The following is a 13,671-nucleotide window of genomic DNA, read 5'->3' on the forward strand; positions in this document are numbered from 1 at the left end:
CACAGAAAAGCTTTCAATTAATAACTATGAAAATGTTTATAGACCACTAAGTTGGGGAGCAGGCCAATTCTCAGTTGATATTTGAAGTCATTGATGATGAAGAAGCTACCTGCCGAAAATTCTCGGAAATTATTTCTGCCTACTACAGATAAATTCCGAATCTCACACTTGATTGCGGTCAAGTGAACCAACATTGCCAATGCACTCCACCACGCAGTGACTAACGATTAGATAAGATAAGCCACAATCACACTTGTCGTCTATTTAGTAACGACCGGGTATGGACGATTGCGAACGCATTTTACTAGTGGAACCGGTGTGTTAAGCTGCTGCTTCTGTGCTGTAGTGATATCCTGGACATTGTTGTGGCTAAGCAGACCCCAGCAAAGCTTTCCCAGAGGTTGTGGAAGTGCATCCCGTGTACGTATTTGTGTGGGCCGCCGTATGTGGTGATTAAGCTCCTGACTGCAACACATTGGAAGCTCGATGTACTGCTAACCCAGTACCTGCTGCCCAGGTAAGAGAGTCGCTCCAATTCCGTTTGTTCAATGTTCTTCCTTTGTGGGAAACTGTTTACTTCTAACTAGCTCACACAAATCAGCACTTATGTGGTTATGAAGTGATTAGATGTGTACCGAGTGCCAATATTAGCGAACCACCCGGCAGCTTCCGGGCTTGAGCAATGGTCAAGAAATCAAGCTTCAGCTAGAAGTAACTAATATTATTTGTATTCAACACAACAGGAACAGAAACCGGCCAAATTCGGATCCTTTAATCTAATTATTACGTCGTCTGAGAAAGGTGTACAAAATGTCCCACGACGTTCTCAATATCGTTGTAGTGGGAGATGGTACCGTCGGCAAAACATGCCTATTGCATGCCTACACGGATGAATCATTCACAAACTTCTATACACCGACAATGTAAGTAGGAACATCGAGAAATTCCCCCTGAACTAACAGCATAACATTGATTCACTATTCAATGCTGGGCTTCAATTTGGTGCCGGTGCTATCTTAAAATGGGGATTGCTATAATTGTTCGTTATCATCTCCTCCAGATATGACAAAGAATCGATTGAAATGGTTTTGGACGGAGTGAGGCATACGATTACTCTCCACGACACAGCCGGGCAGGAAGATTATGACCGCATCCGGCAACAGTTTTACAAGAAGGTGAGTGCGATAAAAACAAGAACGAGATGCGTAGGGGACCGACTCGATCTATTATGAATGTTTGGTTATTTACTAGGAAGATGTTTATTGTATACGGTATTTGCTTTAGGTTAGTCTAACTATCAGATTACTGGGCAGGATAATTGAAGATATTTAAATCCTTAATGATTCCGTTTCTATTTCAGGCACAGTGCTTCCTTCTTTGCTACAGCATTGATAATCGTGTCACATTCGAAAACATCAAGGCAAAATGGATTCCAGAGCTATCGGCAACGGGCAATAAAGTTCCCATCGTTCTAATCGGTAAGCTTTGTATATAATAGCGTTCATGACTAGTACGCCAGTATCGATGATGAAAAATTCTACTTGCAGCCACAAAAGTAGATCTTCGCAGATATATTGACACTGAGGTCAGCACCGAGGAGGGTGCAAAACTCGCACGTAAGATCAACGCCAATTGTTTTGTGGAATGCTCGGCCAAAAATGACATAAACGTCAAACTTGCAATAGAGGAAGCCGTTCGAGCGTGCATCTATGGCGTACCAATACCGGAACCGGACGAGCAGTGCTGCGGGCTGTGTCCCATTTCTTAGTGCGGTCAAATTTTTCAAGTTCCGATTAGATCTTTTAAGTTTTTTTTGTTAAGTTGTACGTACCGAACGGCAATCATTCATTGAACGAAAGCTCATAGCATAAAGTGTTATATACTATTCGACTTAGATACAAAATACATCCGTTACAAAATAGATGAATAACTATGATATTTGCTGTTTTGATATATGAAAGATACATTTAAAAGCATCATTATAAATGTTAACAACTATTTTTTTTGCACTCGAAAAAAATGTGAGACATATTTGTGAAAAATAATAATTTTTGATTGAAGCTAAAAGAGTGAAATGCTGGTAAAATTTTCTAAGCCGGATCTGTAAAGTGTATATCGATTTAAAGTGTATATGTGTATAAACGAGCAGCTGGTAAGGATGGTATCGGAGCTGAGCTCATCAAGATGGCCCCGGAAAAGCTGGCCACTTGCCTGCACAAACTGATAGTTAGAATCTGGGAAACCGAACAGCTACCGGAGGAGTGGAAGGAAGGGGTTATATGCCCCATCTACAAGAAAGGCGACAAGCTGGAGTGTGAGAACTATCGAGCAATCACCATCCTTAATGCCGCCTACAAAGTGATATCCCAGATCATCTTCCGTCGTCTGTCACCATTAGTGAACAAGTTCGTGGGAAGTTATCAAGCCGGCTTCGTTGACGGCCGCTCGACAACGGACCAGATCTTTACTGTACGGCAAATCCTTCAAAAATGCCGTGAATACCAGGTCCCAACGCACCATCTGTTCGTTGATTTCAAGGCGGCATACGACAGTATAGACCGCGTAGAGCTATGGAAAATTATGGACGAGAACAGCTTCCCTGGGAAGCTTACCAGACTGATCAAAGCCAAGTGGATGGTGTGCAAAACTGTGTGAAGATTTCGGGCGAACACTCCAGTTCGTTCGAATCACGCCGGGGACTAAGACAAGGTGATGGACTTTCGTGCCTGTTGTTCAACATTGCGCTAGAAGGTGTCATGCGGAGAGCCGGGTGTAACACTCGGGGTACGATTTTCAACAGATTCAGTCAATTTATTTGCTTCGCGGATGACATGGACATTGTCGGCCGAACATTTGCAAAGGTGGCAGAACTGTACACCCACCTGAAACGTGAAGCAACAAAAGTTGGACTGGTGGTGAATGCGTCAAAGACAAAGTACATGCTTGTGGGCGGAACCGAGCGCGACAGGGCCCGCCTGGGAAACAGTGTTACGATAGACGGGGATACCTTCGAGGTGGTCGAGGAATTCGTCTACCTCGGATCCTTGCTAACGGCTGACAACAACGTTAGCCGTGAAATACGAAGGCGCATCATCTGTGGAAGTCGGCCCTTTTACGGGCTCCAGAAGAAACTGCGGTCGAAAAAAATTCACCACCGCACCAAATGTGTCATGTACAAGACGCTTATAAGACCGGTTGTCCTCTACGGACATGAATCATGGACAATGCTCGAGGAGGACTTGCAAGCACTCGGAGTATTCGAGAGACGGGTGCTTAGGACCATCTTTGGCGGTGTGCAAGAAGACGGTGTGTGGCGGCGAAGAATGAACCATGAGCTCGCCCAACTCTACGGCGAACCCAGTATCCAGAAGGTAGCTAAAGCCGGAAGGGTACGATGGGCAGGACATGTTGCAAGAATGCCGGACAGCAACCCTGCAAAGATGGTGTTCGCTTCCGATCCAGCAGGTACGAGACGGCGTGGAGCGCAGCGAGCGAGATGGGTAGACCAGGTGCAAAACGACTTGGCGAGCGTGGGGCGTATCCGAGGATGGAGAGATGCGTCCTCGAACCGTGTATTGTGGCTTCAAATTGTTGATTCAGTGTTATCTGTTTAGATGTAAACTAAATAAATGAAATGAATGTGTATAAACGAGATGATAAAGTGTATATCGAGTAAGAGGAAAATGCGTGAACCAACTTATTATGAACAATGAAATGCATTTTAATTGTCTGACATCTATACTGCCGCTATTCGCATAACAGTCCCATGTCGATTTTTGGCGAAAAGCTGTTTTCTTTTTAGAAACGGTTTAATTTGGTATAAAGTCTAAAAAAAAACTGGTAAAATAAAAGACTTAATTCCTTGTTATGAAGTTCTGCACCATATTATGTCGAAAATGTGGGAAGACGAGGAAATGCCTGCTAGCTGGTTGGACGGCCTCATTTGCCATCTCTTTAAGAAAGGGCACAGACTGGAGTGCGCCAGTTACCGAGGAATAACCCTCCTTAATTCGGTGTACAAAATTGTGTCCCGTATTCTATTCAACAGATTGAGACCGCTTGAAGAGTCCTTCTTCCGCGAATACCAAGCAGGTTTTCGTGAGGGCCGATCAACGACGAATTAAATGTTTACCCAGAGACAAATCCTTGATAAATTCCGGGAGTACAACTTGCAGACACATCATCTGTTTATTGACTTAAAGGCGGCGTACGATTCAGTGAAAAGAAATTAATTATGGCAAATTATGCTTGAACATGGTTTTCCGGCGAAACTGATACGGCTGATTCGTATAACGTTGAACGGATCGAAATCAAGTGTAAGGGTTGCGGATGAAATATCGACATCATTTGTTACCTTAGATGGATTAAAGCAGGGTGATGCACTCCCGAATCTACTGTTCAATATAGCGCTCGAGGGAGCGATTAGGAGAGCTGGTGTGCAAAGAAGCGGTACCATTATCACAAGATCGCATATGATCCTGGAATTTGGGGACGATATCGACATTATCGGGATCAATCGCCGTGCCGTGGAAGAAGCTTTTGTGCCTTTTAAGAGGGAGACAGCGAGGATTGGACTCACGATCAATTCCAGCAAAACGAAGTACATTGGCGCTGGCAATCAACGTGGGTTCATTAGTGGTTCTTCTTCTTCTTCTTATTACATCCCTAACTGGGACAAAGCCGCCTCGCAGGTCTCAGCTAAGTGTTCATTAAGCACTTCCACAGTTATTAACTGCGAGGTTTCTAAGCCAAGTTACTATTTTTGCATTCGTATATCATGAGGCTAACACGATGATACTTTTATGCCCAGGGAAGTCGAGACAATTTTCAAACCGAATATTGCCTAGACCGGCGCCGGGAATCGAACCCAGCCACCCTCAGCATGGTCTTGCTTTATATCCGCGTGTCTTACCACACGGCTAAGGAGGGCCCCAGTGGTTCATTAGTGGAAGTGGTAGCGAAATGGTGCTAGATGGTGAAAAATTGGAAGTGGTAGAAGAATTTGTGTATCTTGGAACATTAGTGACGTGCGATAATGATGTTACCCGCGAGGTGAAAAGGCGTATTGCAGCTGCAAATAGGGCTTATTACGGACTTCGTAACCAGCTTAAGTCCCGTAGTCTGCAAACGAAAACAAAACTCGCGCTGTATACTACTCTGATTCTTCCGGTGGCTTTATACGGCCATGAAACATGGACGTTAAAGGAGGCTGATCGGAGAGCTTTCGGAAGGTTTAAGCGTAAGGTGCTGCGGACAATACTCGGCGGTAAACAGGAGAACGGTATCTGGCGGCGTCGCATGAATCACGAGTTGTACCAGGTGTATAAAGGGCTGGATATTATTAAGCTTTTTCAAGACGGCAGACTACGGTGGGCTGGTCAAGTTGTTCGTATGCCGGAAGAACGTCAAGCGAAGATAATATTTAGTAGAGAACCCGGAAGAGGCCGCACTCTTCGTGGAAGGCTTTCTGCAGTTGAAGAGGACCTGAGGGCACTCAACGTTCAGGGCGACTGGAAGCGATTGGCCCAGGATCGAGTCCAGTGGAGAAGGATACTCCATTCTGCGTAGGTTCATCGAAGAGCTGTAGCCCATCAAGTATCAAGTAATTCCTTGTTATAAGACCAGTTTGTACAATTCCATTTAATTCCACCACTTGATTATACCTTTGGCACATACGTATTTCGACCTCAAAGCCGTCTCCATTGTCTCGTACTTGACTCGACTCACGTTGGAATTTTACAAACTCGTCTTATGACAAGTAAAGACATTCCACTAAAAGCTCAAAATAATATTCCTATCAACTTAATTCCTTACATCTGCAAAACATACCTCACCTCACTTCTTATTTCGCACTTTTCACTTCTCATTGCTCACTTATAACTTCTTATATCTCACTTCTGATTTATCATTTCTCACTTTTAATTTTTCACATCTAACTTCTAACTTTTCACTTCTTACTACTCACTTCGTACTTCGCATTTCTCATCGAACTTCTCACTTCTCATTTCTCACTTAAAACCTTTTCTCGTCTCACTTCGATTTTCTCATATCTGACATCTAATTTTTCACTTCTTACTTCTCCTTTCTCACTTCTAACTCCTTATTTCTCATTTGTCACTTCTCGTTTTTCTTTTCTTGTTTCTTACTTCTCGCTCATTACTTTTCACTTCTAATTTCTAACAATGTCGTGCATGTAACTGTTTCAGACAACATCGAGTTAACAAGGTGAAAATCCATTGGAAAATTTCTTCGACTTGGAGAATATCGAGTAAGGGAGATATCGACTTACGGAGGGAACGAAATATGCGAAATATTCAAGGGACTTTGAATTTCATCGAGTAAGGGAAAATATCGAGTTACAGAACATCGATTTAGGTGAGTTCACTGTATTACGAATTATGTTCTGAATTCTACTTCGGATTAGATTAGGAATCCCAAACATAATACTATTTCGGATCCTATTCCAGATTATATCCAGAATCCTTCGGATTTTGTTCAGATTTTTCTTTTTCTGGGTTCTGTTCAGAATCTTACTCTAGATTGCGCAATATGCTGCTTTGAACTCTGTCCCTTCTAAGGAATATATTCAGAATTCGTTTCAGAATTCTGTTCCGAATCCTTCTCAGAATTATGTTCACAATCCATAATAGGATTCTGTTTAGAACCCTGAGATGGATTCTGAGCGGAATCTAGAGATGAATTCTGTACGGAATTTGGAGATGGATTCTGAACAAAATCTTTAGATTCAGAACTCTGATACTAAACAGAATCCTGAGATGGATTGTGACCAGAATACTGAGATAGATTCGGAACAGAATTCTGGGATGGATTTTGAACAGCATCATGAGGTGGATTCGGAACATAATTCTGAGATGGCTTCTAAGTGGTTTCCTGAGATGGACTAGGAACAGAATTCTGAGATGGATTCTCAACAGAATCCTGAAAAGGATTTCGAATAGAGCTATGAAATGGTATTCTGAGGCAGTATCCTGCGTTGGGTTCCGATTCTAATCTGAGATGGATGCTGAAAAAAAAAATATTTTTGAGATAAATTCTGAATTTCAAGTTGCGCTTTGAACATATTATTGAAGAGGACTCTGAATCAGACGAATCAGGTCTTGAGCAGGGTTCTGAATGAAATTCAGAAATAAAACATTATTTGATCCTGAAGATTATTTGGATCACGCTGATGTCGTCGGCGTAGGCAACAAGCAAATCTTACCCACACACTTGCCCGAGCCGACCCACTAGGGGATGAAGGTAGATGACGAAAAGGTGCATGGACAACGAGTCCCCTTGCCGCACCGAACGAGAAATCTTGAACGAACAAAAAAGACACCCATTGACGAGCAGGTCAACATCCAGACCAATGCCCTTTCGTATGTATAGGTTAAACGACTTCGTCAGTAGATGGGAATAACCAACGCGAAGGGTGGTGGGGGGCATTAATTTTCAGTGCAAAACGTGAACAAATGAGCATAAATTCCATACAAAATTCAAGATGGCTGACTTGGGGACATTGGCAAGTGAGACCACCCCACAATAAAAGCATCCTGATGTGGACCTTGCCAGCCGGAGCGATGAAGAGCGATGGGTTCTTCGTTGGCTTGGCAAGAATGGCTTGGAAAATGTCCGTCGCTCAAAAGACGATGGGCTTGCATGACGCTCTCTAGTCGGTTTTTCATTATGCAGGATACACCTTTCTTCTTCACCAGCACGATGATGCTCTCAACGAAGGCATGGAGAAGGTTGCCGTTGAGTGCTTACTTGAGAAGCTAGTTCAACTCTCGGTGGATGACGTTGAACGGGACGTAGAACTCTCGTGGGATCCCATCGGAACCGGGCGATCTTTTTGGCGCACTCGCTCTGATAGCAGATAATATTTCTGCCGTCTTTATCACTTCGATGTATCGCTCGTTCAGAGGGTCGTCTGGTGGGATGACTCTTTCGCATACAAACCCGTCCTCGTTGATGCTGGGTCATTAGGCCGAAGGCCATTAGGCCGAATGGTCATTAGGCCGAATGGCCATTAGGCCGAATAAGAACTGAGGAGTGAGAAGTGAGTAGTGCGAAGTGAGGAAGAAGTAGAATGGAAGAAGAAAAAAGGATAAAGGAGGAAGAAGGAAGAAGAAATATGAAACAAAGAAGAAGTAAGAAAGAATATAGAAGAAAGAAGACGATAGAAGTAGGAAGATGCAAGAAGAGAGAAGGAAGAAGGGGTAAGGTGAAGAAAGAAGTTTTCATTTTTAATTTTTTGCTTCTTTTTGTTAATTCGGCCTAATGACCGTTCGGCCTAATGACCTTCGGCCAAATGGCCTGACACCGTCCTCGTTGTGTTCTACTGCTTCTTCCGAGTAGAGGCTGGAGACAAAAGAAAACAGATTTGCTTTGATTGCTTGTGAGTCATTTTCAATCTCGTTTTCAGCCGTTTGTAGCTACGTAATGTGTGTTTTTTTCGTCTTCTTTCCCCCAGCTGGAATGAATACATGGGCTCTCCCGACAGGTGCGTTCCATTTATACGCATGAACGCATGGGAAAAGTTTCTTTGCAGCGCCATCATTTCACCTTTAAGACGGTTTATGATGATCAACATTTCGGGATGTTGAAAATATTCGTCGTACGCTATCCGTAGTTGCGAATAGAGACGCTGAGGGGTCGTTCAATAACGATGTCACAGGTTTTAGGGGGGTCTAAGATTTTGGGACAGTACATATACTAGGTATACAAAAAAGCGTGACAGAGGGAGGAGGGGGGTCTAGAAACATGAAAAAATAGTAGACGTCATATTTGAATCACCCCCTTGTGCGCATCGCTAAATTCCTCGAAACCGGCTCGAGATTTCCACATGAAAAATTATTTAATTTTTGGCTTAGCGTACGACAGCCACCATTCCATCCACGACGCATAGTTTCTGTGCTGCCGAGTCCATTATTGCCACTTATAATGGGACTCGGCAACGTTGTCTTTCGTCAAAAGATGGAGCCGTAGGGCCCAGAATCCGCGCCCGGGTTCATGTCCCAGTGGGGGGAGACAGAGTCTTATCGTCAGCGCCTTGTTATCCATGAAGCAACAGACGTGCGTGTATGCGGACTGTAGGTTGATACGATCAAGTCGAGAATGAGCGTTTCGATTGACGTATGTGAAACCGGGATCACGCGGATACAGCTTTTCTTACACATCATGCAGCTGCAGCTGTTGGACGGCTGCTTTTAGAGACTGGCTTGTATTCGGACTGGACGAGTCGCATGCATGGACGAGTCGAGTACGCAGTTAAAATTGCCAGCGAATATGACGTTTGGGGTGTGGTGGCGAAGGTAGTACGCCAGCGTGCCAATGAAAGAATCTTCTCTGGCCGCTCGATGCGCAGTACCGGAGGGAGCGTAGACGTTGCAGATAGTCGTGTCGTACACCCGCAGCGCGATTAACCGGCTATTCAGACTCTTTTCTACGTGAGTGACCTGGATGTGCTCCTTCACCGCAACAGATGTGCCTCTCCTCGTGTGGTCTACATTGGCGAAAACGACAAATCCAGGCAAGGAAAGCTGTTCGTTCTCGACTTCTTGCAGACACACTATGTCCAGGCTTTGGCTACTGATGAAGGTACGGAGCGCGAAACTCACGTGGGGTTCGAGAAGGTTCCGATGTTTATAGAGGCGAGATTGTACGACGTGAGAGCCATTTATGGAAAAGAATCCATGTCCTGCTCGTCGTCACCATCGCTTCTTGCCGTGCGGACGTCCTCGGCTTCGTCCGCTTGTCGTGGACGTCCGCCCGTCTCGAAGCCGGCGGTTTGGCTCAGCAAACGAGTGCGTAACGACGACGACGATGAGCAGGGCGCGTTCTACTTTTGCAGCGGGATGAGCGACACCGTTCGTGCCAAGACGTCGACTCACCGGCTTCGGTAGCTCGGAAAATGCCTCCAGCGATGCTGGAGGTGGAGCGTAATAGCCCTGACCAACTGGTTTGGCAATCGGGGGTTTCGCTCCGTTCGTCTTCTTCAGCGCTTATTGGGGCTCAGTTTGCTTCGTCAAAGTGGCGTAACTTTTTTGGACCAACAGTTTCTTGTTTTGTACACAAGAAATGCCAGTGTGTGCCTGCTCTTTGCATTGTTTGTAGGAGGCCCTGTATCTGACCCTTGTAGTGGATGTACGCTTACTGGCCATCAATCGTGACCCACGAATCGATATTTCGTTTGTCCAGCATACGAGCCGACCAAATACCGAGTGGAATTCCACCGAACTCGAAACCTTCACCCCACGCCAATTCGCGCAGCGAGATCACTTCCCCGAACGCACTGAGGAACTCGACGTTCTTCTTTTCGGAAACGTGCAAATCGGGCACCTTCACTTCAACACTTCCATCTTCCATCATTATTCGCAACTTGTGCTTCTTCCCCGCAATATCCACTTCATGTTTTTCATCGCGTTCGTCCACGATTTTTTGTGCGAGCGTCAGATCGTTGACCTTGACGAACGCACATTGTTCACCGCGGTGGCACTGGAGTCTTACAACTTCTTCTTTCTTCAGTCCTGCGCCAAAAGCCATGCATCTTCTCGAAAGACGGCTTCACCGGGAAGCGCGAGTAATCTATACGAGAAGTATTTTTTCGCCTCATCGCGATACACTAAAAGCGCGCGACTCGGCACGGACGGATGAAAAATAAACCATTGGATTTAATATGCTTGACCGTCGGAGAGCGCAATCGAAAACACGTCTGCTTGTCTCGAAAGCTGAGCGGATTGATGACTTGTAATAATTGCAACGCTGACATACCAAGTACTCGGAAAACACACTTTTCCAATTATTTCTTACGTTACAAAACCGTAATAGGGACTTTCAAACAAAAACATTTGAAACACCGTGAGACTAAATAGTGTGTGAAATATGTTCACGAAACCAAATATATTCGCATATCAGTCCCACAGTATTGAGACAGAGCCGCCTCGCAGCTTAGTGTTCATTAAGCACTTTCACAATTATTAACTGCGAGGTTTCTAAGCCAGGTTACCATTTCTGCATTCGTATATCATGAGGCTAGCACGATGATACTTTTATGCCCAGGGAAGTCGAGACAATTTCCAATCCGAAAATTGCCTAGACCGGCACCGGGAATCGAACCCGGCCACCCTCAGCATGGTCTTGCTTTGTAGCCGCGCGTCTAACTGCATGGCTAAGGAGGGCCCGTAAACATGTAAAACTAAAAAAAATGCAAATGCAAAAAAATACACCAAAAAGTGTTCCAATAATTGGAATGGCCATTTTCTCCGTTCGTAGTTTTTCGATATGGGGATGTTATGCGAAAAGGGCCAGTATACTGCCGGTAAGCGAATGATCTGTATTGCTAGGACACATATGAGTCCACCGGCATACACATTATAGTGGAGCGCAGTTGCATGGAAAAACGCAAACTTCATCCAACGAAATGCGATCAAGGTTTTTCTGAAACATTTAGGGACCCCACTTAACTGTGCAAAATATGGGTTCGATTGGTTGCGTCCTCGCTTTCCGCATCCCATTTTAAATTTTTATGGAGATTAGTATAGGAAAACTTATTTGTTTTATATTTTTGCTATTAGTGGCTTCAAGTTATCGTCAATCACGTGACTCAATACGTTAGCATTATTAGTTCAAAGATGCCGAAAGAAGGTCTACAGAAAAAGTTATGACGCTTTGAAAATTGATTGTTCAAACCATATGCAAGAAATCAATGTTTCTGCCAGCACTACCGGAAAACCTTTCGGTTAGGGAAGATCCATTAATTACGTATCTCAAAAATTGAACATTTCCAACCCTCCCCTAAGTCACACTTTTTATATGAAGCATCTGAATATTATGTATGGATCGTCACACTTCACTCAACCTCCCTCCTCCTCTAAGCGTTACGTAATTTATGGACGTTCCCTTATCGGAGGGCAAAACCAATCTTCCTCTTGTCAAAATTTTTACTTCGTGAAGTCATTCCGAATAACTCCCGTTAGCTTGAAAGCCCTATAAGATCAGTAACTTTGAAATACGTAACATTCAATTAAATTATTGGTCCACGTAGTTCAGCAGTGCTGGTAGAATAAACGATTTTTAGCATATGGTTTGAACACTCATTCTTCGAGGCGTTATACTTTAACGCAATGTACCACTTGGTTTACGATGTACTGAAACCTCTAGAAGTAGAAAAATGCAAACATTTACGTTTTCCCATACTAATTTCCACATAAAGTTCAAACGCGATGCGGAAAGCGAGGAAGAAACCAATCAGGCCTAAATTCTGCACATTTGTTTGGGACCCAGAATGGCTTCGGAAAACCATTGATTTGAAAAAAAAAATACCATGACGCCTTACTCTGATACACATTAACTTGATTACAATGATTGAATATTTAATTGCAAGCTACTATAATCTTCATCACTCCTCTTCAAATATTATTATTTACTAGAACACTAAGGCCAGAGTGGCCTTTGCAGTACATAAAATTCGTCTCCATTCAGCTCGGTTGCACATCGCCTACCATAGTACCACGCAGTCTGTGAAGAGTCCGCGAATCGTCTTCCACCTGATAGATCCACCTTACTCGCTGCGCACCTCGCCTTCTTATGCTCAGCGTTGTCGAGAACCATTTTCTCCGGGTTATTGTCCGACATTTTGACTACGTGCCCGACCCACCGCAGCTGTCCGATTTTCACAGAGTGAACAGCTCATGCAACACAACTCGTAGTTCATTCGCCTCTTCACTATACCGTCCGTTATCTGCACCCCACCATATATGGTTCGTACGGTAGTCCCTCGTTTAGTTTCATTGAGTATTTTCCTTATTCAGTGGTAGCTCGCCAGTCGTGCTCAAACGACTCAATTGCGGGCTACAACCGGAACAAAATGCGAGGGCACACTTCGTATATTGGTATGAGGAGTTCTTTTCTTGTTCCCAGATGATAACGGTTATATATTATTTGTTCTTGTTTAATGGTTCTTTATTTACAAACAGTACATTGCGCAGCTACCTTACCCGATTCAGTATTTCATAAAGTTAAATAGGAAATTAAGAACACATCCGATGAAAAAGTAAATAAACTAAGGAAAACGCACAAAAGGAAAACTTAATTAATAGGAAATTCAGCCACACTCTGTCCAAGCTGCAACAAATTAGGTATAGATGAAAATTTTGAGGTAATCAACATTTTGGTGGATTTTGTATTAAGTAGAATATTTTTCTCAATGGGTTTAAAATTTGCCAATTATAATTTCTTTGAGTAATAATTTCTTGAATAATCCGAATAATGGTGATGATTCGCAAATACTTACTTGGTGCTTTAGTAGTCTTTAACACAATATGTATGAAACAAAACAATAAAAAATGAAAAAATGTTACAGAACGATTGTTCAAAAGTAAGTTTCTACACTCTTAGCTTCTAATCCTCTAATTTATCATTGTGCTGTTGAACTGAATTATCAGTCACAGATGAGGAAGACATCCAACACAGTGAAAAAAAGAAGGAAGCTCAATTATTGGTTTGCGGTGACAAACCTGCAACTGGCAACAGAAGGAGCTCCAGTGGTATCAACAAAGGAACAATAGTGGAAAACATGAAATCTGTAAGCAGTACATAGCGATACCATCTTGGAAGAGCATTCAGAAGAGACAACAGTCGTTTGTCCGTTCCGTTTTAATTGTATGTAGT

At 43.6% G+C, this 13,671-nt stretch overlaps 1 protein-coding gene across 1 annotated transcript; it reads left to right on the top strand.

Annotated features, from left to right (window-relative positions):
• The first annotated feature begins 285 nt into the window (after positions 1-285).
• Positions 286-1,940, top strand: LOC134214605 (ras-like GTP-binding protein RhoL). The gene is made up of 5 exons (XM_062693938.1): positions 286-517; positions 744-923; positions 1,061-1,175; positions 1,361-1,478; positions 1,548-1,940. The coding sequence occupies exons 2-5, from the start codon at positions 811-813 to the stop codon at positions 1,766-1,768; spliced, it is 567 nt and encodes a 188-aa protein (XP_062549922.1). The 5' UTR covers positions 286-517; positions 744-810; the 3' UTR covers positions 1,769-1,940.
• Positions 1,941-13,671: the final 11,731 nt, after the last annotated feature.

This window comes from Armigeres subalbatus, chromosome 2, assembly GCF_024139115.2.
Source record: "Armigeres subalbatus isolate Guangzhou_Male chromosome 2, GZ_Asu_2, whole genome shotgun sequence".
NCBI lineage: Eukaryota > Metazoa > Arthropoda > Insecta > Diptera > Culicidae > Armigeres > Armigeres subalbatus.